This window comes from Silurus aristotelis (assembly GCF_946808225.1).
Source record: "Silurus aristotelis genome assembly, chromosome: 21".
Classification (NCBI taxonomy): Eukaryota; Metazoa; Chordata; class Actinopteri; order Siluriformes; family Siluridae; genus Silurus; species Silurus aristotelis.
This window is the reverse complement of record NC_139594.1, coordinates 8367631-8394574: the sequence shown is the minus strand read 5'-3', so window position 1 is coordinate 8394574 and position 26944 is coordinate 8367631. Positions and strand designations below refer to the sequence as shown.

The 26944-nt window shown below is 39.1% G+C and overlaps 3 protein-coding genes across 4 annotated transcripts in view; all 3 read left to right on the top strand.

The window, feature by feature from the left end:
* gna12a (guanine nucleotide binding protein (G protein) alpha 12a) overlaps positions 1-5594 on the top strand; it is a 41906-nt gene extending 36312 nt beyond the window's left edge. The window contains exons 3-4 of the mRNA XM_083524552.1: positions 792-842; positions 3063-5594. Of these exons, the coding sequence (XP_083380678.1) occupies positions 792-842; positions 3063-3632 (621 nt within the window). The 3' untranslated portion in view covers positions 3633-5594. The remainder of the gene's footprint in view (positions 1-791; positions 843-3062) is intronic.
* A 6178-nt stretch (positions 5595-11772) lies between these two features.
* On the top strand, positions 11773-20600 carry eif3ba (eukaryotic translation initiation factor 3, subunit Ba). The gene is made up of 19 exons (XM_083524432.1): positions 11773-12194; positions 14441-14633; positions 14868-14987; positions 15195-15252; positions 15918-16046; positions 16140-16297; positions 16950-17081; positions 17172-17238; positions 17384-17430; positions 17550-17760; positions 17919-17991; positions 18244-18366; positions 18462-18540; positions 18733-18871; positions 18971-19096; positions 19193-19270; positions 19367-19475; positions 19945-20057; positions 20160-20600. Exons 1-18 carry the CDS (start codon positions 12092-12094, stop codon positions 20043-20045), a joined length of 2046 nt encoding a protein of 681 aa, XP_083380558.1. The 5' UTR covers positions 11773-12091; the 3' UTR covers positions 20046-20057; positions 20160-20600.
* Positions 20601-22251: 1651 nt separating this feature from the next.
* chst12a (carbohydrate (chondroitin 4) sulfotransferase 12a) overlaps positions 22252-26944 on the top strand; it is a 6448-nt gene continuing 1755 nt past the window's right edge. The window contains exons 1-2 of one of the 2 annotated variants that reach the window (XM_083524697.1): positions 22252-22516; positions 26401-26944. The exon at positions 26401-26944 is cut by the window's right edge and continues 1755 nt beyond it. In XM_083524697.1, the coding sequence (XP_083380823.1) occupies positions 26453-26944 (492 nt within the window). In that variant the 5' untranslated portion in view covers positions 22252-22516; positions 26401-26452. The other variant, XM_083524698.1, reaches the window with a different exon arrangement.

The following is a 26944-nucleotide window of genomic DNA, read 5'->3' as shown; positions in this document are numbered from 1 at the left end:
AGCTGAAGGTATGCGCAGGCGAGAAAGGGAATGAAAGTCAGTAGGAGTAAGACAGAGTACATGTGTGTGAATGAGAGGGAGGGCAAAAAAGAAAAGTGTGCCGGCAGGGTGGAGTGGGTGGAGAAGAGTGATAGCAGGAGTGATTTGTAATAGAAGGGTATCTGCAAGAGTGATGTTGTATGGTTTAGAGACAGTGGAATTGAGTAAAAGACAGGAGGTGGAGCCGGAGGTAGCAGAGCTGAAGCTGTTGAGGTTTTCGTTGGGAGTGATAAGGATAGACAGGATTAGAAATGACCTTTATTAGAGGGACAGCGAATGTAGGACGTTTTGGAGAAAGGTAAGGGAGGTGAGATTGAGATGGTTTGGACATGTGCAGAGGAGGGACATGGGGTATATCAGAAGGAGAATGCTGAGGATGGAGCCACCAGGAAGGAGGAAAAGAGGAAGACCAAGGAGGAGGTTAATGGATGTGGTAAGAGAAGACATGCAGGTAGTTGGTTTGAATGAGGCAGATGTAGAGGACAGGGAGGTATGGAGACGGATGATCCGCTGTGTTTTTTAACAGCTTTGTAATTTTGCAGACCAACTAATCGATAACGGCATTCATTGACAACAAATTTAATTATCGATTATTATCGATTTTATCGAATTAGTTGTTGCAGCTCTAGTTTTAATGTTTTTTGTTATGATTTAAGTATAAAATATGACTCATTCTAAAACCGAAACTGTTTAATGATAACTCTTATGCTGCACCATTAAATTGTTTTTGTGGTCATCTTTTTTGTTTCCAGAGTGAGTCAGTGAAGTATTTCCTGGACAACTTGGATCAGATCGGACAGCTGGTAAGTCATGACACCTTCAGTGCTTTATTAAATAGTTCTCTGATGTTTCCAGTGAAATTGCACAAGCACATATTTTTGGTTCTGTTTCTTGTCAGATAGATTTACATGAGGAGTCATTGTTGTCAAAATGCCCACTCTTTGGCCTGTAGTTCTGTACACCGGTTAGGACAAATGAAAACTGATATGGATGGGAGCATGAGCTCATGATGACACAGCATCACTATTTACTATGAGATGACTGAAAAGTGACAGTAAGAAGAGGTTTTAAAGAGTCACTAACTTTTTTTTTTTCAACGAATGTAAGCTGGTGTTTAGAGATGAACTTATTGTCAAATTGTATTGTACCTGTACTGTACTGTAAACTCAACAAAAATTGTGAATGAATGTTAAATGTTTTAATTACTACTTTAAATGAATAATGCAATAGTTTTCAAACACTTTTATGTAGTTTATTAGTACAAACTCTGTTTTGAAATGTGATCCAGGTTCTCGCGAAGTATCGGATTTTTCACGGGTTACTCCTATGAAAATGAAAACTATCAAGGTCTCGATTGTCAGTATCGAGGTTCCACTGTATTACTAGATATGAATGGAGAATTTCAAGAAAATAAAAAACATTTTTTAAAAGAAAATTGTATGGAGCTATGGTGAAGTTTACAATAAACAGTATTTCTCCTTATTAAAAGAGAAGAACAACTGTTTTGAGATGTTATAACACACTAAGTAAAACAGAAACTAACTTTCATGTTAAAAGTAACAGATAAATGTGTGGCATTTAAATCCTAAAATGCATTCATTCCTAAACTGCTGCGAGATATGAGGAAATAAATCACTTAATATATACACCATATTTTTCGGACTATAAGCCGCTACTTTTTTCCCACGTTTTGAACCCCGCGGCTTAAACAACGAAGCGGCTTATTTATGAATTTTTCCTGGGTTTTTCCCTGTTTCACAAACTTCAAGCCAAAAAACTGAACCCCATAACATTAGAACAATGAAATTTCTAAATGGAAACGAATAAACGCACCTCACCTGTGTTCTGAGCTGCACGGCTTCGGGAGAAAAAAACGTTTTTTTTTAAACGCACGATGATGCTAAAAGATAAACTCCCAAGAGAAATAGTTGTGAAAGGAAGGAGGGAGACAGTGAACAATGACGTTCTTGGTAGGCTACTGTTTAGATACAAGCCGTTGTAATGCGTTGAGTCTGGGTGAAGGGAGAGCTCACTAACTCCAGTTGCAACAGAAATCATATAAGCACAGATTTCCAAAACTCGTGCTTTTTTTTTTTCTTGGCAACAGCGTTATGGGTTAGTCAAAGAAACTTAGAAATGAGCATCAGAAAATAATAAGGACATATTCCTCGTCTTAAACACACACAGTAATACCGGAAAGAATGCAGTGGCAGGCTATTCCTAAAATACCGCTATGCTCCTAAAGGAAGCGCAACATATTTCACCCGTTACACCGTGTGTAACGTGTCTTTCGTTAAAGCCTGTGTAAAGTTCATTAGTGTAGACAGGTACGGCTTATTTATGTTTAAAATTAAAATATTTGTCAAATTCAGTGCTTATATATGGTGCGCTTTATAGTCCGGGAAATTACGGTACACACTATACAGACAAAAGTACTGGGAGACCTGATTTTATCAGCCATTTGTGGTTTTTAGCACAACGTTGGAGGCACAGTTTTTCAGGGTGTCTTTGGATGCAGTGGTATTAAAATTTCCCTACACTAGGAGACCCAAATCTGTTCCAGCCACCTACATGAATATATAGTTTACATGGGTTGGAGTGGCCTGCTATAGAGCTCTGACCTATTTAGTACCTTTGGGATTAATTTGAACACTGCCTGTACCCCAGGCCTCTTTACCTACATCAGTATCTGAATTTCTAATGCCCTTGTGTTTGAATGAGCACAAATCTTAACCAGCACACTACAAAATATAGCAGCACATCCTCCCAGAAGAGTGGAGGTTATTATAACAGTAAATAGGGAATAAATGTAGAATATCCAGGGATATTCAAAAACACATAAATCGTATGGTGTCAATTTTTATTCGAAATTTCAATTTTTATTCGAAAAACTATATTTCTGTATATATGATTTTCTAAATGCAGTAAATGCTGCTGTTATGTATGTGAATGTGAAATATGTGAATTGTGTATTATAACTTTTTAATCCTTTCTTTTAATATTTTTGTGTGTGTCTTAAAAAGAATTATCTCCCAAGTCTTCAGGACATCCTCCTGGCCCGCAAGGCCACTAAGGGCATAGTGGAGCATGACTTCATCATCAAAAAGATCCCATTCAAAATGGTGGATGTAGGTGGTCAACGCTCCCAGAGGCAGAAGTGGTTCCAATGCTTCGACGGCATCACCTCCATCCTCTTCATGGTCTCATCCAGCGAGTACGACCAGGTGCTGATGGAGGACCGGCACACAAACCGCCTGGTGGAGTCCATGAACATTTTTGAGACCATCGTCAACAACAAGCTCTTCTCCAACGTCTCCATAATCCTGTTTCTCAACAAAATGGACCTATTGGTGGAAAAAGTGTCCAAGGTGAGCATTAGCAAGCACTTCCCCGACTTCCGCGGAGACCCGCATCGATTGGAGGACGTCCAGAACTACCTGGTGCAGTGCTTCAAGCGCAAGCGCCGCAACCGCAGCAAGCCGCTTTTCCACCACTTCACCACGGCCATCGACACGGAGAACATCCGCTTCGTCTTCCATGCCGTCAAAGACACCATTCTGCAAGAGAACCTGAAAGACATTATGCTACAGTGACTGACAAAACTCACCTTCATGACATACAACATGACCACTGTAATTCTCACCACTGCGAGACAAGACTGCTTTCTGCACACCATGTCTAAACTTTCACATGAACCGATACAGTAGATGCACAAGACTGTTGTGCATTACTGAGTTATTATCAGCTGATTGACTCTTGTGTGCTTTTGGCCCGGTGAACCACTATGTAGATAAGGCATCTAGAAAGTGTGATTTGAAACTGTGGTAAATGTATATGAGCATATTTGATGGGGAAAAATGAACAGTGAAAGATTTTGTTTGTACGTGCGCATGAGCAAAAGGAAATAGACGAGCGGCAAAGAAGGTCTCATGGCATCGACTTGCCGAATCCTCCCAGAGTCGAAAAGGCGCATTGGAGCAAATGGTCATACAGTCGATTAAATATAGACCTGTTTTTCCCCAAACTGCGGCTAAAGACGCTCTCCGATTCGAAATGGCTGAAAAGGAAAAGATTTTTGACTAAGTTCGAGCATCTCTTTACGGTTGTATATTGCTTTTTGATCAAGGATAAAACTCCAAGCACTTCTGTTACAAGCTAGTTTTTTTTACCACTCTACAGTTTCTTCAATAAGGACCAACCAAAAACTGATCTTCTGCACTAATTGAGTTTGAGCCTTTGGTTTTCCAGATCACTGCAGTTTTATATCCGAACCTAAGATGATCCTTACTAAATATTATATTTGAATTAAGCTGGAGATGTGTATAAATGTGTCATTTTGTACATAGGATTTTTATTATTATTTTTTTTTTCTAGACACTTTTAACAATACCACATATCTCTGGGTCTGGGTCACAAGTACTTTTGATAGTAGGTGTCAAATCACTGGTAATATATATATAATTTTTTTTCCAAACATCACTAACTTCCAATGATTAAGACACTGGTGAGAGTGTCTTGAGATTTCTGCACTATGTGTGTACTTTATATTTTGGGAAAAGTTACCCAGTAGGTTTCTGTGTAATAATGGTTCATGCTGTGTATTGCGTTTTGTCTGACTAATATAGAAGAAGACTCGGTCCAAGCAGGATTCTAGAAAAAAAAAATAGGGGGCTTCTGATCTTGTAGGAGGTGAAGAGTTTCTCCCACAGCTCTGACCCAAAACAACACTGATCTCATTTGACCAGCAGTCTTGTGTTTTACAACGTTCCAGAGCTCCCCCACTGCTGGAACACTATGAACTCCCAGGGGGGATTTACAAACGTTGAGAAATCAGTAATGCAGCAGATTGACTTTTTCCATGGCTGCCTTTTTCCCCCTCTTCAAGCAGTGCTGAGTCATGCACTCTGCAGTAACATATCACCTCCTCCAAATAAGGCTTTTACACACAGGTGCTGTTTTGGCGGAGGTTTTTTTTCTTCGGTGTTGTGTACAAGACATGTCGACACGTCCATCCCTTCTTTCTGTTGTCCTGGGGGGCGAATTATTTTGATCTGAGGAAGACAATGAGTATCTGGGATGCTTTCTCATCAGTTTGTCCGAAACAAGTTCAGGCTTGACAAACATTACAACTTTAGTCCTGGTCAGAAATAAGCAGAGTCCATCTGCCCCTGATAAAATGTTCTAGAAGCGGCCAGGAGGGGGTCCGAAACCATGCTGTTGTTTCAGACGGTTCAAATTGCCTTTCATATCTTCCCAAAAGTAAACAGCTCACGCAAAAGCCTTATTCATTTTAATTTACACGTATTTATTTTATTTTTACACCGACATTATGCCTTCAAGAGAGAAACCTGTTGGAATGAGGGATTATATAAATTCATAACTTTTGGAAATAATATCAGACTAGCAGTTGACACACACACACAGTCCTGTTGTTGAGAACGAAAGGGTAAAAAATACTTTTAAAGGGTTCAAACTCGTGCTTATGATTTAGAATAAATACTTTGTAAATCGTCAGTGTACTGTGTCAAGAAGCAAAATAAAAAAAGAAAAGAAAAGGAAATGCCCTGAGAGTTTGCTCTAATAAATATTCACTAATAGCAATCACTGGTAATATGATCCATTTCCTCTGACTCATTCTGACTCACTGTACTGTTTCTTTACAGATTCTGTGTGACTTTTTAAATGGTTTCTTTTTTTATTCCTGTAGTGACTGTAAAAAAAATTGTGAACATTTCAGATGAACTGTACTCCTGTATATAAGAACTATATAAATTCAATTAAAAAAATGTAGTGTCATCTTTGTCCAGTATATAAACAGTAAGCTATTAATACTTCCACACTTGGGATTTAAAAAAACAAAACAATCCCTGATTACTACTTTCCAAAAATGTTGTCCTGGACTTGTTTTGAGAGCTCCTTGGTCTTCAGGATGCTGGATGTTTAGAAAAGCTCCCTGACATAAGCTCTGTTTATGGCCTACCAGGAACAGATGCATTTATATGATTAATACAAAATTTTATGTTTTTTTTTTTTTTTTGCTGATGTCTTTTGAATTTTGATGGTAACTGCTGTCAGGGTTTTGCAGCAAAGGGGGTAAATACTTATGTAATCACACTTTTGACACAGTAAATTGTGAAGACGATCAAGGTGGTGAATACTAATGGGAATACTTATGGATCCAGCTGTGGGTTTAAGGAGACGTTAACTTAAATAAACCCTCTTTACAACCATGATGAGCAGAAAAGCAAATCAGAAAGCACATTTTCCTCTCCAGCTCATTCTACAGTTGCCTTTGTTTACAAGTTAGTGCTTAAAATGAGCAATATTATCCGCCAATAAAACAGAGATAAAAAAAGGTGGTTTATTATACAAGTAATAGAAAAACATTCCACATTAATAAAATAAAACTTGATATTCTAAATTAATAAACTGACCGTAATTGATATTTATTCAAGATATTTTTATTTTGGCCAGCTAGAAATAATGATGCATTATAATAGAACCACCTAACATTAAATCACACTCTGGCCTGCAATCAAAAACCCCTCTGACCAATCAGATTTGAGAACTCAAACGTTCTGTTGTATTAATAATTGATTATAAGATTAGGGTTTTATTATCATTTCTCCTCTCTTGCCAAAAGAGATGCACGATTTTTGCACGATGCTTAGAAGCATGTAAATGAATTAGGTATGTAAATCCAACAAGGGCATCTGAGCTATAATGGCAGGTACTACAGTTAATTTAGTATTAGTGACAAAGACCTCGTAGGCAAAGCTATTTGAGATGAATAACCTGCAGCGGTTTGAGGCAGGCATGTGATGAATTCAGCTGGCAGCTCACTAGCATGGGAATTGGCCACTATAAGTTTCCATTGCTCCATGCTCTTTTATTTCAATTTGAGGTGAAGGGGTAAAAAATGCTGGTCTTATGGTTTATGGGATGATCATTTTGCCCCCCAAGAAAACTGAGCCCCTGCATTTTTCTGTCAATCCCTCAGAGCAGAAATCCAAACAGATGAATTGCATAAGCTACGATAGATCTTAGTGTTGAACGCCACCCCTGAACCCACCTCCTGCCCCCCCTAGTCTTTACTCAGAAGGACCTTCCGTTCAGTGAACTGACATTTAAATTGCTTACATATATTCTACGCAAAACATTACCAACACCAGTGTGCAGTCACGTCCACATCTCCATCCGCCAGCAAAAGAAAAATCCCCTAAACCCTCCCCTCAAGGGATCTGTGCCACTTTTAATGTGTAACCTATGAGGGTTGGGTTTCCCCCCCTCTAGATTTAACATTAACATCTCTACATTACAATGTGTCCAACATGTTCATCTGGAATCTTCTGATTTGAAGCATACTTGTCAGAGATCTGGCAACCCTGGATCCATTTCACGGGTACGCTGGTATTGTCATTTTAAATATCAATGTTTAAGTGAATCCAGTTACTGACTGACACACACACACACACACACACACACACACAAAACAAAGTAGTACATAAAGCACTGACAGGATGTCAGAGCACACAATCGTCTCTTTCTTCATGCTGAAGCTGGCTTGTTTCCATAAATTAATACTCATGACTCTGATTATCCTTGCATTTCTCCTCACACTGACTTTCACTGGTCTTATGGTGAACTCTGATATTTAGTTAATCAGCAATCAGTGTGAGCAGCAGCTGCTGTTGAGGATCTGCCAAAGCATTCAGCTGACTAAAATCATAATAATGTGCTCTTTCAGTTTGCCATAAAGAAGGTAAAGGAGAAAGGCACCTTTTTTTTTCCACATGATGAACTTCCAATCTGGAATGAGTCATGTATTGGGAGTATTAGGAAATTGCCTCCTGCCTGTGAAAATTGCTAATAAAATTTATTGAGGACAAAAGTGCCATCTAGTGGAGGAATTACAGCTACATCTCAAAATAATTGTGTACAAAAGTGTGAGTGTGTGAGTAAGTGGAGTGAGAGACTGATGGAGTGAGAGACAGAGTGTGTGTGTGAGTAAGTGGAGTGAGAGACTGATGGAATGAGAGACAGTGAGTGTGTGAGTAAGTGGAGTGAGAGACTGATGGAGTGAGAGACAGTGAATGTGTGACTAAGTGGAGTGAGAGACTGATGAAGTGAGAGACTGGTGGAGTGAGAGACAGTGAGTGTGTGAGTAAGTGGAGTGAGAGACTGATGGAGTGAGAGACAGTGAGTGTGTGAGTAAGTGGAGTGAGAGACTGATGGAGTGAGAGACAGTGAGTGTGTGAGTAAGTGGAGTGAGAGACTGATGGAGTGAAAGGCAGTGAGTGTGTGAGTAAGTGGAGTGAGAGACTGATAGAGTGAGAGTCAGTGAGTGTGTAACTGGAGTGAGAGACTGATGGAGTGAGAGACTGGTGGAGTGAGAGACAGTGAGTGTGTGAGTAAGTGGAGTGAGAGACTGATGGAGTGAGAGACAGTGAGTGTGTGAGTAAGTGGTGTGAGAGACAGTGAGTGTGTGAGTAAGTGGAGTGAGAGACTGGTGGAGTGAGAGACAGTGAGTGTGTGAGTAAGTGGAGTGAGAGACTGATGGAGTGAGAGACAGTGAGTGTGTGAGTAAGTGGAGTGAGAGACTGATGGAGTGAGAGACAGTGAGTGTGTGAGTAAGTGGAGTGAGAGACTGATGGAGTGAGAGACAGTGAGTGTGTGAGTAAGTGGAGTGAGAGACTGAGAGTGTGTGAGTAAGTGGAGTGAGAGACTGATGGAGTGAGAGACAGTGAGTGTGTGAGTAAGTGGAGGGACTGAGAGAGTAAATTAAGTAAGTAAATGTAAATGGATCATTATTTTGGATGTGAACTGAGTGAAAGCATTTCTTACACCAGTGTTCAGTTGAGTAAAACCCCTGAAAAGCTTGAAATATCATCCACATGATGTTCTTAAATCATCTACAGTTGTATGCAAAAGTTTAGGCACCCCTGACAATGTTCATGATTTTCATTTATAATTATTTGGGTGTTTGGATCAGCAATTTCATTTTGATCTATCAAATAACTGAAGGACACATTAATATTTTAGTAGTGAAATTAGGTTTATTGGATTAACAGAAAATGCGCAATATGCATCAAAACGAAAATAGACAGGTGCATAAATTTGGGCAACCTATAAGAAAAAAATCTATATTTAGTAGAACCTCCTTTAGCAGAAATAACAGCCTCTAGATGCTTCCTATAGCCTGTAATGAGTGTCTGGATTCTGGATGAATGTATATTGGACCATTCCTCCTTACAAAACATCTCCAGTTCAGTTAGGTTTGATGGTTGCCGAGCATGGACAGCCCGCTTCAAATCACCCCACAGATGTTTAATGACATTCAGGTCTGGACACTGGGATGGTCGTTCCAGAACATTGTACTTGTTTCTCTGCATAAATGCCCGAGTAGATTTTGAGCAGTGTTTTGGGTCGTTGTCTTGATAAATTATCTAGCGTAACTTGTAATACCCGGCGTAACTTCAACTTTGTGACTGATTCCTCAACAATCTGCTGATATTGAGTGGAATCCATGCGACCCTAAACTTTAACCAGATTCCCAGTACCGGAACTGGCCACACAGCCCCACATCATGATGGAACCTCGCCCAAATTTTACTGTGGGTAGCAAGTGTTTTTTTTTTTGGAACGCTGTGTTCTTTTGCCACCATGCATAACGCCCCTTATTACAACCAAATAACTCAATCTTTGTTTCATTAGTCCACAGCACCTTATTCCAAAATGAAGCTGGCTTGTCCAAATGTGCGTTTGCATACCTCAAGTGACACCATCTGCAGCAAGTTGATGTTGTAGGTCTTTGGAGGTGGTCTGTGGGCTGTTTTTGACCGTTCTCACCATCCTTCGCCTCTCCAATATTTTATGTGGCCTACCACTTCTGGATTTAACAAGAACCGTGCCTGTGGTCTTCCATTTCCTCTCGATGTTCCTCACAGTGGACACTGACAGCTTATATCTCTGCGATAACTTTTTGTAGCCTTCCCCTTTTTTAAAGTTTTTTTGAGACCCCCATGTTGCCACTCTTCAGATGAGAGTCAAAGAGAACAACAACTTGCAATTGACCACCTCCAATACCTTTTCTCATGATGGGATGCACCTGTCTATAAAGTTCAAGACTTAATGAGCTCACCAAACCAATTGTGTGTTCCAATTAATCAGTGCTAAGTAGTTACAGGTATTCAAATCAACAAAATGAGAAGGCTGCCCAAATTTACGCTAATTGTCCAATTTCGTTTTGATGCATATTGCACCTTGTCTGTTAATCCAATAAACCTATTTTCACTACTGAAATATTAATGTGTCCTTCAGTTATTTGATGGATCAAAATGAAATTGCTGATCCAAACACCCAAATGTTTATAAATGAAAATCATGGACGTTGTCGGGGGTGCCTAAACTTTTGCATACAACTGTATAATCATTCACTCGATCGCACTCACCACATGTACAGAACCCTTTGTACCACTGTAGTTTACACCATGTAGATACTGATCACAACACAACAAAGTAGCTTTCACACTAAATAGAGAAGAAAACTAAATTCCATTCTTTATTCGTTATAACTTTGTTATTTTCCGCATCCAAACCTCTTGATAGTAAAAACATCTCCGTTCACTGACCCTCTGATTGCATCATTTGGACATAAACCGTGTTTTGTTGCCTTAGAAACTTTGTGCACCTCCTCAGTACCCAGTCTACAGCGGAAAAAACACACACAGAAGAGATAATTCTAAATAAACATAAACAGTGTAAATGACTTGTACAGTGTATCTCTTTCTGAAACACTTTAACTAGCACTTATTTTCTCTGTTTGTTTTATGTATTTATGTAAAAAAAAAAGAAAAAAAAAAGGTGTGCTGTGAACCAGTGTTGATTTATTCACTGATAGAGTTCAAAGCACTTTCTGGAAAAGAGCGTCTGCTAATTGCCATAAAAAAAAGTTTTAAACATTAATCACAATTTTATAAAAGGATGTTTAATGCAATACATTTTACCTTCACTGGAACTAAAATGCACACTGTTTACTGAGCTGCAAGGTGTGAGAAGGTCTTGAGTGGAAGAACTCGTGTATCCTGCCCTGACCTCAACCGCACTGAAAACCCTGAGAGAATGAATAAATGGTAAAGCTTTCCCAGAAGAGTGAAGGTTATTATACCAGCAAATAGGAATACATCTGGAATTAGACATCCAACAACAAGCACATATTGGTGTAATGGTCAGGTGTCCACAAACTTTTGGACAAGTACATCTTGGAAGCTTCTAATCACAATTCACTTTTCTTACATAGTGTAAAATATTTCTGTGTAAATTGTAAAAAAAAAATATATATATATATTAATTTTATTAATAATAACAATAGGGTTATACTTCTAATTATTATTATTTCTTTATTTTTATTATTTGATTGCTAATAAGGAAATAAGACTGAATGAACTGTAAATCCGGCTTAAAAAGACATACAAACCGTTCCAGAATAGGCATCGTCGAGACTTTTATTATATAAAACATTCTCCAGAAACACACTTTTATTATCAGTCTTCTCCCTCTAAAACACGTCGGCCGCGTCAAAATCTCCGACTTCCGCTGAAAAGCAGCGATACTCAAATCCCACGTACATACGCTTCTTACCCAGATGTCGCATGTGTATATGAGATGTATATCGCTGAAGCTGAACGCTTCGTCGCGCGCTATACGGACGCACAGGAAGTGAGCCTTTACTGGGCGAAACCAAGTTGGAACAAGACAGAGGGGGGTTCTCGAGGATATATTTTAGACCAGCTTTATTTTACAGCAATAAATATGGGGAATATTTCAATAAATTGTTTTGTGACGTCGTTTAATATCTAAGCTCTTTATATATCGCATTCTGTAAATCTGTACATACTATTGTTGTTTTTGTCGTTGTTGAGGGTAGGTGAAGACCGTTTCGGTGACATGGTACGTTCCTTTTCTTTGCGCCGGCTCTAGCGCACATGGTGGTGCTGGAGAAGCTCGTGTAACAGAGCGCCTTCTGATTAAACGGTGCGCGTTTCTACAACCTCGATGAGAGGCACGGACGAAATGGAAGCTGAAGTAGAGTTCGATGAAGGCGACGAGCCCTCGTTCAGCGACCCCGAGGACTTTGAGGATGATATCAGTGATCAGGGTAGGTCTCTAAAGGAAACCAGCCGGCTGTAGCCAGGCCCCGCCTGCACCCGGCTGATCCCGATTCACAATTTCACATCAAAACTGATCATTTAGGTAGTGAACCTCATATATATATTTTCTTTGCTATTTCCCGTATTTGGCCTAGAACTCCAGTTATAAGAAACTGTCTAGCTCGCTCGGGCAGCCATTTTGATGTAACTTAGGCCCCGGGCCGAATTCTAAATTTCGCTTTGTCAGTAATATAGTGCTCTACCTAGGGGGCGCGTGCTGTTGTGTTGAACGGAGTGTAGGGCACTTATCTAGGGAGCACGTCGCTGAATGGGATGAAGCCCAACAGCCTGCGATTTTGCACTTGCTAACAATTCCGCTGCTAAACCAACATGGTTTCCTGAAACAAAACAGCTACATTGATGCCAAATTCATACATTAATATACAATTTCCTCGCTAAACATGCTCGCTGGATGCTTAATACTTGCTCTCGTTGTTGTCCGACTGGTTTTCAGTCAGTCCGTTACCTTATCTGCCATGAACAAGCTCCACCAAGACGAGTTTCCCTCCCCCACAAATCTACTTCTGGTTTTAGGTTCTGCTTCTAAATTTCTTTTTTTTTTTTTTTTTTTTTGTTAAAATGATTTTTCTGTATATTAAGAGCTTTGTCATAAAAGTAGATAATACAGCACGCGAAAATGGGCACGCTGTGACGTCACAGGCTCGTTTGCATATAGATAGATAGATGGATAGATGGATGGATATTTGTCATTGCATAATGTACACATTCATCACAATTACACAAATGCATTCTAGCATCTACAAGAAGGGTAAATAAGAGCATTATGCAAAACTGACAAGTGCAGATTAATATGTAAATATATGTAAAGTAAATCAATATAAAGGTTATGGGCATTGAAAACATGTGCAGAAGCTGTAGAGTAAGTGCACAGTAGTGTGTGATTTAGATTTAAGCTCTCGTGATGTGTGTAAGGCACAATACATGTAGATAAATATGGGATATATAAATGTAGGACGTGAGATCTGGAAGATTTGGAAGACGTCGTAGTGCTGGGATTTGAACTCGCAGCCTTCTGATTTGAAGTTCGGCATCTTTTTTTGTGTGCAAAGGTTGTACAACGTATATGCAGATGATATCTAGATACTGTAGGATGTTCCATGGATTGACAATGATATACAGTTATAATTATCCAGAGATGCTTTGTTAGGACTGGATGCATTGGACGATACGGGGTGCAGTAACGATTATTTGCAGAGGAATCAGAAAAGCACCAGGGAGACATCAGTGTCCTAACGTTGTAGTGTAGAGTTCAGTACGATTATAGGAGATGACCCCCCTCTGAACCGGCTGCTTCTGGTGCGACTGTTCCTGTATCTCTCCTTTTTTGATGGAAAGAGGTTATTAAAGGTTATTATCAAGTTTGATAATGTCTTCATCAGGCTCATTTGCATATTCAATAGCAAAAAATGGTGCCCCTTGGATTCTAAATTCAAAAGTGAACGAATAGTGGTTTATTTGAAAGTAAAATAGTGAACTATAATTCAATTCAGTGTTATTTTATAGCACTGTTAAAAACAGACATTGCAAAGCAGCTTTACAGAGATGGAGGTTATAAAGCTGGAATGTATAGTTTAGTACTTATAAGTTTGTTCTTTGTGAGTTTAAACCCTAATGAGCAAACCAGTGGCAGCAGTGGCAAGAAAGAACTCACTGAGGGATCAGACTCAAAAGGGAACCAAGGTGGCACCAAATGTTCATTCATTATAGTTTTATCATTGTTTGAGGGGTCCTGTTTAGTGATGGCTGCTTAGATGCAGAAATGTTAATGTAAATTGCAGTCTAGGACAATGTAGCAGACTGTTGATATTTATTACAGTCCAAATCCATCCTCATGATTATAGACTTCTTACTGAAAGACGGCTTGTCTGCTTATGGCACAAGAGAACTTTTTATGACTTTACAGAACACTATCAAAAATGGCCTTGTGTAGTAGTTAAGGAAACGCTTATACACTTTCATTAGTTATCCATGAGGAATTAAAGCAACACAGTCAGGCTTTACAAGCTAAATGAGAGTCGAGTGAACCCTCTTTGTCTCAGCTTGTGGAGAGCGGGAATGAGTTCAGGAGAGTTACTAATGTCTGATTAGTTTGTCCCCAAATGCATGTAAAAAAGCAATGAATCTAATGGCAAAGTGTCTAAGATGGCAGTACTGAATGAAATCTTTAATGCAGAGCTGCTGGGAGATGTCCTGAGAGAGCAACCTCAAGAGGCTGATGGCATCGACTCGGTCATCGTCGTCGACAACGTTCCCCAAGTAGGACCCGATCGTCTAGAGAAACTAAAGAACGTCATCCACAAGATCTTCTCCAAGTTCGGCAAAATCACCAATGAGTTCTACCCAGAAGCAGACGGAAAGACCAAGGGGTAAATAAGACTATGGGTGACCAGAGGTGTAATACTGCACAACAGCTAAAATATGATCCATGTTTTTTTTTATTTAGTATTTAGTATTTAGTAAAAAGAAATTCTAATATAATAACTATAATTCACACCAATTCACCATGCTGTTAAAACGGGTGTACAAATAATATTGGATTGACTTGTCAGATTTGCTGATGTTTGTTAATTGTGTATTTTAATGATCCCTGTTGTTTCCAGGTATATTTTTCTGGAATACTCCGTCCCCAGTCACGCACACGAAGCAGTGAAGAACGCTGATGGCTACAAATTGGATAAGCAGCATACCTTCCGTGTCAACCTGTTCACTGATTTCGACAAGTACGTTCAGCTTCATTTCACTACCATACTCACTGACATGAAGTCATTAGTATCTGCCAGTTATCTCCATCTGATCCTGTGTTCATTACGTCATTACAAAACTGAAAATTTGTTTTTGTGTGATACTGAATGGTGCACTTAATGAGCAAGATATAAAGATGTTTGTTTTTGTTTAGTCTTTAATGCTTTTTCTCTGCTGGTGCCCAGGTACATGACGATCAGTGATGAATGGGAAGCACCAGAGAAGCAGCCCTTTAAAGATTTTGTAAGCATATATTTATTTATTTAATTTTTTACAAGATATCATCATTCGATTAAAATTGTTTCGAAATTTTGTATAAAGGTTAAAGTATGGTTTTCGTTTTTGTGTGTGATCGAGCAAATTTATTCAAACTGCGGCTTTTAGACTAATGATTGACTTTTTAAAAAATTATTATTATTATTTCCTCCTACTTGAGTAATTTTTGCTGCATTTTCGAAAGGTATTTGCTTGAGTAAAGCTAAACCCTTGTGTTACTAATCTCAAATGCATCCCATGACATGCTTTAATTTATTTTGATGGGGTCATTTAACATTAGATCTTTATAAATATTTTGATTAAACAAAGAAACCAATCTCCAACCATCTGATTAATCCAATGTACGAAATTTTCATCATGCATTGTATGATAATGCATGATGAAAATATCGTATCTAGAAAGAATGGCACCTCAGAAATGGAAACAGTTTAAACTAATGAATTCACTATAATCAACACAAATCTGTAATGGACAGTTTGTTCTTCAGGAAGCGATTTTCTTCAGGAGTTCCAAAAAGCAGCATTTCCCCTCAGCACTAAAGCCTGTTTTTAATTAAAGCATGACCCAGGCTTCAGTCGGTCTTTACACAGCGTTGTACTGTGAGATGCTTCATCCTGTTTGTTTCTTGACAGGGAAATTTGCGCCACTGGTTGGAGGACCCCGACTGTCGTGATCAGTACAGCGTGATCTATGATTCTGGTGAGAAAACGGGCATCTTCGCCAATGATGGCAAGGAACCCATTGAGATTGAAGAGAGAGCGGTGAGAAATTATATATATTTTTTATTTATTTGTCCTTATGTATTTTTTTTTATTATTATTAAATATATATATACACACGCATGTCTTTTTCAGCGCTGGACAGAAACGTACGTGCGCTGGTCTCCTAAAGGCACCTACCTTGCCACGTTTCATCAGAGAGGCATTGCATTGTGGGGCGGGGAGAAGTTCAAACAGATTCAGAGGTTCAGCCATCAGGGAGTGCAGCTCATCGACTTTTCCCCTTGCGAGAGGTTTGTGTAGCCTGGGTGTTCAAGTTGAAAAGAATGGAGTGATGTGCTAAAGGAGAAACTTGGGGAAATAAATATTGACAAATTTCCAATATCGATTTTAAATAGGCAGTTATTGTTTACCTTACCTCACAGCCTGGGCGATATGTATATGGATAACCTGAAGCCTAACACTAAAAGCCATAAATGTTCTAGTTTGATTCCATGGGGACTTCAAACCACTGCTTGCTACATTTTGTTTACGACTCTCCACAAGAAGTACTCACACTTATAAAGAGCTCGTAAGGCCTTGACGGCTCCCATAATCTGGCATCAAGAAATAATGCTGAGAGCTGCTTACTGGTACTAATACTCAGTACTAATACTCTACTCAATAGACGGGTTAACCAACATTGACTTCTTAACCTGCAGTTAGGTATCAATCCTGAATGTAGGCTAAAGCGTAAAGGAAAGCCCATGTTGCAATAATCCTATACAGCACAATTTCTCATACAAATTCTCTTTTATCTGCTTTTTAAATGTTTATTTTAGTTCACTTTGAAACTTTACAGACTGTAAAAAAAATAAATGGACAATTATGATTTGGTGAATCTTCTGTAAAGCAGCTTGCTTTCCCAAAATATATATATATTTCATGTTCCCTTTTTTTGGGCAGGTACGTGGTAACATTTAGTCCCCTGATGGACACGAAAGACGACCCACAGGCCATCATAATCTGGGATGTTCTGACTGGCCAGAAAAAGAGAGGGTTCCACTGTGAGAGCTCTGCCCACTGGCCAATCTTCAAGTCAGTATAAATACATTTTCACATATACGCTGTACTTTTTTTTTTTCCAGATGTAAAGGAATTGTGGTTTATTGTACGTTTCATTTTTAGGTGGAGTCCGGATGGGAAGTTCTTTGCCAGAATGACTCAGGACACCCTCAGCATCTATGAAACACCGGTAAATTTTACATTAGGCCAAGTGGAGCTATAAAATGTGCCTGTCTAGCAGTTGTAATTATAATGTTTTGTAATTTTTCTTATATTCTATACTATTATTATTGATGCACATTTTGACATTTCTAAATGTTTTGCTTTTCTTGTAGTCAATGGGTCTTTTGGACAAGAAGAGTTTGAAGATTAATGGAATTAAGTAAGTTAAATTGGTACAGTGTTCAGTGTGTGTTGTACCTTTTTGTATAACCGAACTTTACAAGTGATCAGAAGCTAGAATGCCCCTAAATGCACTCTCGTTGTGCTAATCTTCAACAGAGATTTCTCCTGGTCTCCTGGTGATAACATCATTGCATTCTGGGTTCCTGAGGACAAAGACATCCCAGCCAGGGTGACCCTCATGCAGCTTCCATCCAGGAACGAGATCCGAGTGCGTAATCTGTTTAACGTGGTCGACTGCAAACTTCATTGGCAGAAGAACGGCGATTATCTTTGCGTAAAGGTGGACAGGACTCCTAAGGGAACACAGGTACAGGATTATATATAAAAAATAAATGAATAAATAAAATAACTCTCAGTATCTCAGAAGTATATTAACGCTTACATTATGAAGAATTATTGTTATCCTGCGGTATTTGTATATAAATGCAGTGATTTCTTTCTGAAGTATGCCACTTTTACTTTTAGGGAATCGTCACAAATTTTGAGCTCTTCAGGATGAGGGAGAAGCAGGTTCCTGTCGACGTTGTCGAGATGAAAGGTAACATAGGAGGGATAGCGCAGATTTTTTTTTACCTCCCAAAGTCTCTGGGGTATTAAACCTCATTTCTATTTACTGCATTTGAAACAGCTCGTTGTTTTTATGTACTGAAGTCAAGCATCTGAGGTCTCATTAGTTTGATCTTTTTGGCTGTTTCTACTCTGGTCAGCAGTGTGGAGGTTTTAAAGGGGGGGACTTGCTGAAGCATAAATCTGTAATACTTTGTTAATGTAAAAATGTTGTCTATTACAGAGGGCATTATTGCCTTTGCCTGGGAACCGAATGGGAGCAGGTTTGCAGTGCTGCATGGAGAATCCCCCAGGATCAATGCATCCTTTTATGACGTAAAGAGCAATGGCAAAATCGAGTTGATTAGTGAGTTATATCCGTACGCATGTACAGCTTAATATCTTTTGACAACACAATATTTTGACCCTGAACATCTTTTGATCTTTTTTTTTTTTTAAAAGAAATGTTTGACAAACAGCAGGCCAACAGCATTTTCTGGAGCCCTCAGGGCCAGTTCTTGGTCTTGGCTGGATTGAGGAGGTTGGTACTCAAGTATATATATATACACATTATTCACCTTGGCAGACATGTTCTGAATTTATGATTCAGTTGGAACATGTAGCTGTGCAGTTGATGGTTTCTGGGAAGGTTCAGAAGGTTCACTAGTTAATAAAATTAAACTTTTAGTTTCTCCTGTTTTCTAACTTTAAACATTCTGTTCCTGATTGACAGCATGAACGGCGCTCTGGCATTCGTAGACACCTCAGACTGCACCATGATGAACATCGCTGAGCATTACATGGCATCTGATGTGGAATGGGACCCAACTGGCAGATTTGTTGTCACCTCTGTTTCTTGGTGGAGCCACAAGGTAAAATGTTTTGGGGCTTAAAGTGATCTGTTGATTAACAGAAAGAAACTCTCCACTGATCTCTTCTGCAACTAAAAACATTTATATATAAAAATGCAGGTAGACAATGCGTACTGGCTTTGGACGTTTCAAGGGCGGCTACTGCAGAAAAACAACAAAGACCGTTTCTGCCAGCTGCTGTGGCGGCCTCGTCCTCCTTCTCTCCTCTCCCAGGATCAGATAAAGGTGATGCCTGAATGAACAAGATCTACTTAATAAAAATTTATCAAATAATTTTTCCTACCAAGCTGAGCACTGTTTTTATTTCTTTGAATCTACCAGGCCATCAAGAAAGACCTCAAGAAGTACTCCAAGATCTTTGAGCAAAAAGATCGACTAAGCCAATCAAAGGCTTCAAAGGTTAGCCATATAATATAATTATCTTATGTTTGTTACATTGGTCTGTCCCTATGGATCTAGCTGGCAAATTTTAATTATTTATTTATTTTTGTGCAGGAATTGGTCGACAAGAGACGCTCAATGATGGAGGACTATCGCAAGTACCGTGAGGCCGCCATGAAAGTGTATCAGGAGCAGAGAACTCTCCGCCTTGAGCTCAGAGGAGGTGCGTTGATTGGAGATTATGGCTGCGTCCCAGAATTTCCACTTGTCAGAGTCTATTTTTAAGGTTTACAATCAGGGGAGAAAATGGAGAGAGGTGCCGACACAATTTAGCACAATGACGCCATTTTCTTGAGCTAAATTTAACAGAATGGTTATCTGACTCAACTCTCATAACATCACGTAAATTTGTCTGCTCAGGACAAACGTGCCTGTGCTATGTTTTAATATGAATGCTGTTGTCTCAAATGTGAATGCTTCAGATACATTTAGGTTGAAGAGGATGATGAATGAAATGGATGTTATGTTAGGGTTGTGTGTTTGTTTGTTTGTTTAACCCTTTAGGACCCTTGTGGAAGCAGGGTTTATCTCCTTAACTTTCCATACAATTCCATAATGCATGTTGTAGAAGTAATATGCTTTAAAAAATTATTGCAATCTATGCACTTTATTTATTTTTCCCTTTTTCATAGATGTGGACACAGATGAACTTGACAGTAATGTTGATGACTGGGAAGAGGAGACCATTGAGTTTTTCATCAATGAAGAAATCATTCCACTTGGAGATCTGTAGTCCCTATAGCAGGTAATAATGAAATGAAATCTGTAGTTTCTGATTTAGTATCTTGTGCAATAATGACAATAACCCAGCCCTCATTTTGCTTTTTTTTTTTTCTCCCTCCACCAGATTCATTTTAATTCTTGAGCACCAGGCATCTCTCTTTTTCTCCAACAAATTCCTTGTTAACATCCAGCCAAGTGCCTTTTAATACTGGTTGCTGTGGAAGGAGAATTTCGTACCACTGTTGGCTGCTGCTGATTTTTGCCCCTATTTCCAACACCAGGAGCGTCCATCCTGCCCCTTCACTCTAAGCAGCACTTGGCCGCTTTACCCTCTGGTTCTTGCCTTTTGAGTTGAACGTTTTACTTCGTCAGAAGGTCCTTACCATGACACAGCATGCCATGGAAGGTTTTTACATCTCCATTTGGAAGAAAGACATTCTGTTTCCAGAGATATTTTGTAGGGTTAATAAATACTCTAGCGAGCGCTACAGTGGGCTGTATCCTCCTCCATTCAGATTACCTGATATTAAATGCACAACAAGGTAATAAAGTATAAAAAAAAATTTACTTTTTGTCAGGTGTTTTTTTTTTTTTTTTTTTTTTTTTTTTTTTTTTTTTTTTTTTTTTTTTACCCATGGTTAAATATAACCTATTGTGCGTTTTTGGTTTTATGTATGTATTTCATTATGACCTTAATGGTTCATTTCTGGGTATCAATATAATGTGTAAATGTTTTGCATAAAATAAAACATGCAGGTGCAATTTTAAATACATTCACAATATAACTCAGCGAGTTGGAGATCAGAAGTGCTCGTTTTGGCTTTTTCTTTTTTACTTGTGGCTTGTAATCCTTCTGAACGGTCTGATCTAACCCCAATGTGCATATTTAATTATTTTAGTTGTAATGTTTAGATTGTTCATGCAACAATTCGACCATAGCGCCCATATGGGGATCTATATCTCTGATTAAGTGGCCCAAACGTGTTCCACCATAACTGGGCTCTTGTGCACAAGCGAGCTTGATGAAGACCTGGTTTTGTCAAGGTTTGTGTAGCAGAATTCCACTGAGCCCAAGCCCCGACAACACACCTACTAAAAATCTTTGTTTTGGACAAACTGGAGAAAATCTGTACATCCATGCCATGCATCAAAATCAAGTGCCAAGGTTTGCATTACTTTGCAATATGTTCAAGTGCATGTAGCTGTCAAGGCTGTGGTGATTTGATATCTTCAGACTTTTTGGATGTGTATGTATTGTAATAGGTGGTAGTTCAGTAATTAAGTGGATCAGAAGGTCACAAGCTCAAATCCCACACCACCAAATTCACTGCTGGGTATGATAAAGTGCACAAACCATGTAGATGATTGAGAGATACACTTGATTAAATTGAATTTGCCTTTAAATATACTTGGGTATCCAAACTACTATGATAATGGCTATAATGATCCTATTATCATTTATATCACAAGACTCTCTTAATGAACTCAGTTTATGTGAAAAGTCTAATCACATTCCTAGCATGCCTGTATAATAATAGAATGATATTTAGTCAAACACTGATCTCTGTTAAAATTATGAGCTCAAACCCTTTTTTTTCTCAACTACTTAAAAATGCACAAATAAGGCTATGGGTGTTGTGGCAAGTTAAGAGTCATCTGTAATTTTTTCTCTCAAAATTATTTGCTTGCTATTAAACTTACACTGAACTTGTATGTTCCTGCTAAGTAGATACCACCAAGTGCAAATCACCACAAGCTTAAAACCAGTGAAGTTTTTATTCCCTCATAAATAAAAAGGAACGACCGATTTGGAAAAATGCAGTTGAGTAAAAAGAAATCTGATTTTGAAATGTAGTAAAGTTAAACTCTATCCAAATGGAAAATGCAAAGTATTTTCCTACTACTTAAGTACAGTAACGAATTACATTCATTTGATATCCACTGCTGCTGTTGGGCCCTTGAGGAAGGCCCCTAAACCTGAACTGCTCAGCTGTGAGTCGCTCTGGATAAGGGTGTCTGCCAAATGGCATAAATGACACGTAGACAAAGTATTTTTTTTCCCCTGTAATATATAGACATGCCTTCTTCTACTGGGTTTTGTGGAAAAATATAGTAAAATGATGCATAATATTTTACAGTAGTTAATTGTAAATGTAATGAGTGTGCTAGGGGGCGTGGCCACATCCATGACGTGGCTGTGGTCTTGTTATTACAGCGTTGTCTCACTGTGCTCATGAAGAAGGAAATCTGGGGAGATCTTCCGAACCTCTTTGTAGCTTGTTGCAGCTTATATTTTGTACGGTATATTTAGCTCTCGTTTAGGGGAAAGTCCCTCAAAAGACGTCCTGGTTCATACGAAGACGTGTGGCGATTACGCCGGTCGCTGAGATCTCGCGAGATTTCTCGCCTGATCGTGCCGGAGCGCGGTCGCACAGCGTCCGGAGAAGACGAGTCGACGCCGTCTGGGTGGAGGGTCCTGAGGTGAGCTTATTCTCTCCTCACAGCCATGTTTACACACGCTGTTTTTGTCTTCTTCTCGTAGGTTTCGGTAAATAAGGAGGCTAGTTCGTTTTGTGTTTGAAGACAGGAACAAATAAGGGGCTGTGTTGCTTGTTTTTGTTGGAAAGACAGAGAGGGACTTCTAATGGAGAGAGAAAAGTGGATGTGAGACTTGGAATAAGGAAGACAAGCCTGTGTGCAGATGTGTAAAGGTTTGTACAACATTTGGTTTCAGGTCTTGTGCTGGCTTCGAGAGAGAGAGAGAGAGAGAGAGAGAGACTGTCTCAAAGAGCTGCATTGTATTCAGTAGAATGAAGGCAGCAGAGCATTAGATACTGCTTATTCAAGAATGTGATTTCTGCACAACTATAACCCCTCTAAATGTCATATTACTAGTTTGTGTTTAGGTATTTTTTTTTTTTTTTTTTTGAGTCAATAGTTCCACACAGGAAGAACGAAAAGAGCACAGCGTTTTGTGACATCAGAAAACACAAGGCTCAGCCTTAACCAATTAGGGTGTTGTATGCAAATTTTTAGATCAAAGTGTGGAAAATGCCAGCTACCCGAATGAGAGGACGAGGCAGTGGTTTGACAATATAAATCAACACTCGGATACCGAAATCTGGCTCGTGCTTACCTGTATTACGTGTAGCACACATTTAGAAGTGAAGCTGGTTAAGGGCTGGGAACACTGCACTGTTTGTTCCGTTCATACGTATGTGAAGGAGATTCATGCCATGGTGTGAGCTGTTTCCTACTTTGTTAAATCATTGTTGATAATTATTATGAGAAATCTTTAACATGATCAGTGTCTTCACATAGATAAATATCATTAATTATTAATAATAACATATAACAAAAGGTAAATTGAGCAAATGTGTTATTTCAGATCAAACTGAAAACTGTGTGAATCAAACTGGTAGCCCTTCACATTAATCGGTACCCAAGAAGTAGCTCTCAGTTTCAGAAAGGTTGGTGACCCCCTGGTCTAGCGGGACCACAACTTTATTCAGATGTAATGTCACCAATCTTATTTGCTGAGAGGCTTTGTAGAGTTGTAATTTTGCTATAGTGTAAACCCTATATTTAATATAGTGTGAGCCCTATATTCATATATTGTAAGCCATATTTAGACGGGATTAAATGTTCTGGGGTAGTTTCCTATCCTTCAGGAGCTCCTCTGAGACTTTATTTTCCTCTAGATCTGCTGTGTTGGTGTTTTTATCTGTCCTCCTCTGAGAACATTGCAGACCTGAAATACCTACTGTTTTCTCCAAACGTATTGTTCGTATGATCATTTCAGACCCAGATACAGCTCTGTGATTTATGAAGTTTCTGTAACTGCTGCCTCTTGCTATATTCAGTCTTGTAGCATGCAGCCTCGTTGCGAATATTGTTTTATTGTGGTTGCAGGTTGGAAACGTTGATCAGTCTGAAATGCAATTTTACAAACACATTTTCTTTGCCCCAGCACTTCTTTGATTGTTTGGACATGTTTTGAACGCTGTTTGATCATACGAACATTCTGGTTGATAGAAAATGCAGCCCGTTACAGATCCACTTCTCCTGCGATCATTTTGTTTTTATTGTGTGTATATATATATATATATATATATATATATATTTTTTTTTTTATTTTTTTTTTTTTATTTTTTTTTTTGCACCGAGAAGGAGTGTTATAAAATGAATAAATAAAAAGACTAGATATCTCTTTGAAAAATGGGCTTTAGTATGCCAGTTCTAGTTTATGCATATGGAATTAATTAGGAGCTTTCACACAAAGTTCCAGATAAACTATTTATGTGAGTGGGCTCTAAATCAGTTATGAGACCATATGGTGGCCCAAACAGATGATGTGACACATAGTATTTCTTTATCTTTGTTTACCCATGCCTCTCTTCTTTTTCCCCTATCTAATACAAGTGGTTATTGGAGTTTCCCTGGTGGTCTAGTGGTTAGGATGCGGCACTCTCACCACTGCGGCCCGGTTTCGATCCTCGGTCAGGGAACCAACCCCAGCCACTTTCAGTGCCGGTCCCAAGCCCGGATAAATGGGGAGGGTTGCGTTAGGAAGGGCATCCAGCGTAAAAACGTGCCAAATCAAACATGTGGATTATCTGCTGTGGAAACCCCTGATGGGAGAAGCCGAAAGAAAGTTTACTACAAGTGGTTATTGGGAAAGAGGATGGTCACCGTTTCCTGGTTTATTTTGCGTAACATAAGCTTGTGTGTGCCATTTTAGTAGTTCTGTAATACATACGCACGCACACACACTTGACCTTTCTAGCTCTATGTGGTTCTTCTTCAAACTGTTAACTGAAAGTTGAAAACAATTGTATAGGAAGTCTGAGCTCTATAACAGGCTACTCAAGATTTACATACACACACATTAGTATTAGTCATATATAAGTGCATAAACTATTTTGCAAGTGTTTGTCATTAAATATGTGTAATATAAGAGATGTATATTACATTATATGTTGTTAATTGTTAACGCATCGTTCGTTATATTTATCTTTCGGCACACATGGACAAAAACACAGATAAAATACTCACAAAGCTGCCGTATTTGTGTTTAGTTATCCCCCAGTCATGTGACCAGGGTGTGGCGCATGCGTCCGGGGCGCTCTGTGTTCTCGGGTTAGATTCCGAATAAATACGTTTTTTTTTAATTATTATTATTATAGCTAGCTCATGCTAGGCTGGTCTTTCTGTGAGGAAGCATTATTACGTTTACTTTCACACTTGCGAAACGTCAGTTGTATTATTACTTTTACGTAAATGAACATTCCTTCACCAAGTTAAAATGAACTGAGGTTTCAAAGCTAGAATTATCACTATTGCCCTTCGCACTTCATTGAAGCTTTCCTAGCTAGTAAGATATCCTGTTTATTCTCCAGGTTTTGTAACAAAAAATGTGTGGAATGTGTGTTATATAATAACTTGTATTACGAAGCAATACTGTAAATTGATTACATGAATTATACTATTGAGGCCAAACAGGCTAGATCTGAATATAGTATTTTATTTGTCTTCTCCACTGACTCCACAATCATACTCCTGGGATTTTAGCCATTAAGTAAGTGCTGCGGTGACTTTTTTGGAGTAAACCTAATCGCATATAAAACAGACTGTGATCTATGAACGTGTGGCTCGAGAAGCGATTTGAAAACCAAACGGTTTGTGTACAGTCATTGCCGGTCATTACTGTGCAGCCACTTTTGAGAAGTGCTGCAGTTAATTGACCAGTCACCATGAAGCAAACTGTAGCTCCTGCTCTCTTAAAAGAGATTGAACTTCAGGGTTAGAACCAGTTCAAGTAACACCAGCATACTATAACAGAGCTATGTACACACCTACAGCCATAGCCTTCAAATTCCGGTTTACTCTCGACTGCTTGTGACTTTGGATATTTGATTAGAATTTTTTTTTCTTCTCTGCTTATGAATTTTGCAAGTGAACTGATCTGACCACCCATATCCCTGTATGTACAGGTGGTCCCTGAGTTATGATTGTTCCGACTAACGGTTTTTCGATCTTATGACAGCGATAGCGATACGAAAAATATTTGCGCACCATTTGAATTTTTGTGTGATACGCCAGGATGGGCGACAGACCTTTCCTGCCTGAGGTGCCTTACCTTTGTAAGAGTTTGGTTGTCTGAGTGTCAGACTTGTGTTTTAAAGCCATAGTTTATATTAGTAGTTTAAATTGCTCTGTTTTGCTCAATTATGTACTGTAATTTGTTCAATTATTAACCACCCCATAGGGATTACCATTCTTTATGACTCCTGGGTAGGCTAGGCCATGTCTCGATGATATTTCTCATCTTATTTTTTTATTTTATTTATTTATTTATTTTTTAGATAAACTGCTTCCCATCCAGATGGCTGATGGTGATATGGAGCTTCGGTGAGAATGGAACTCCCCCTGTCCAAACCAGACAAAATGGGCAAGACAAAGCTGTTTCGCATCTTTCTCATCCTGGGCTCTGTCTTCATGATCCTGCTGATCATCATCTACTGGGATGATGTCGGAGCCACTCATTTTTACCTACACACGACAATATCCGGTCCTCATTCTTCCCGCCTTCCACCCGAGAGTAACGCGGCTTCCAGAAACAAAGTTGAGGAGGACAAGGAAGGCTCGTTCCTGGCCGACATTGACGCTTTTGTTAACCAGTTTCTGGAAGGCACCGCCGACCCTACGGAGCAAGTGAGAGCTGAAACGCCACCCGGTGAGCCTCGCAACCAGTCCTCAGAAAAACCCGAAGAAAGGTTCGTCCCCAGGCGCGAGTGGAAGATCCACTTGACCCCGATCGCCACGAACAAGAAGCAAAGGCAGGACAGTAGGAAGCAGTTGATTCATGATCTTTGTAGCAGCAACAGCAGCTTCAACTTCCCAGGCAAG

Excerpts from the sequence above, each read along its gene's own strand:
- eif3ba (XM_083524432.1), top strand. The coding sequence starts at position 12,092 with ATGAGAGGCACGGACGAAATGGAAGCTGAAGTAGAGTTCGATGAAGGC. Across the intron at positions 18,367-18,461 it reads TGGCAAAATCGAGTTGATTA|AAATGTTTGACAAACAGCAG; the intron begins GTGAGTTATATC and ends TTTTTTTAAAAG. Across the intron at positions 18,541-18,732 it reads GTCTTGGCTGGATTGAGGAG|CATGAACGGCGCTCTGGCAT; the intron begins GTTGGTACTCAA and ends CCTGATTGACAG.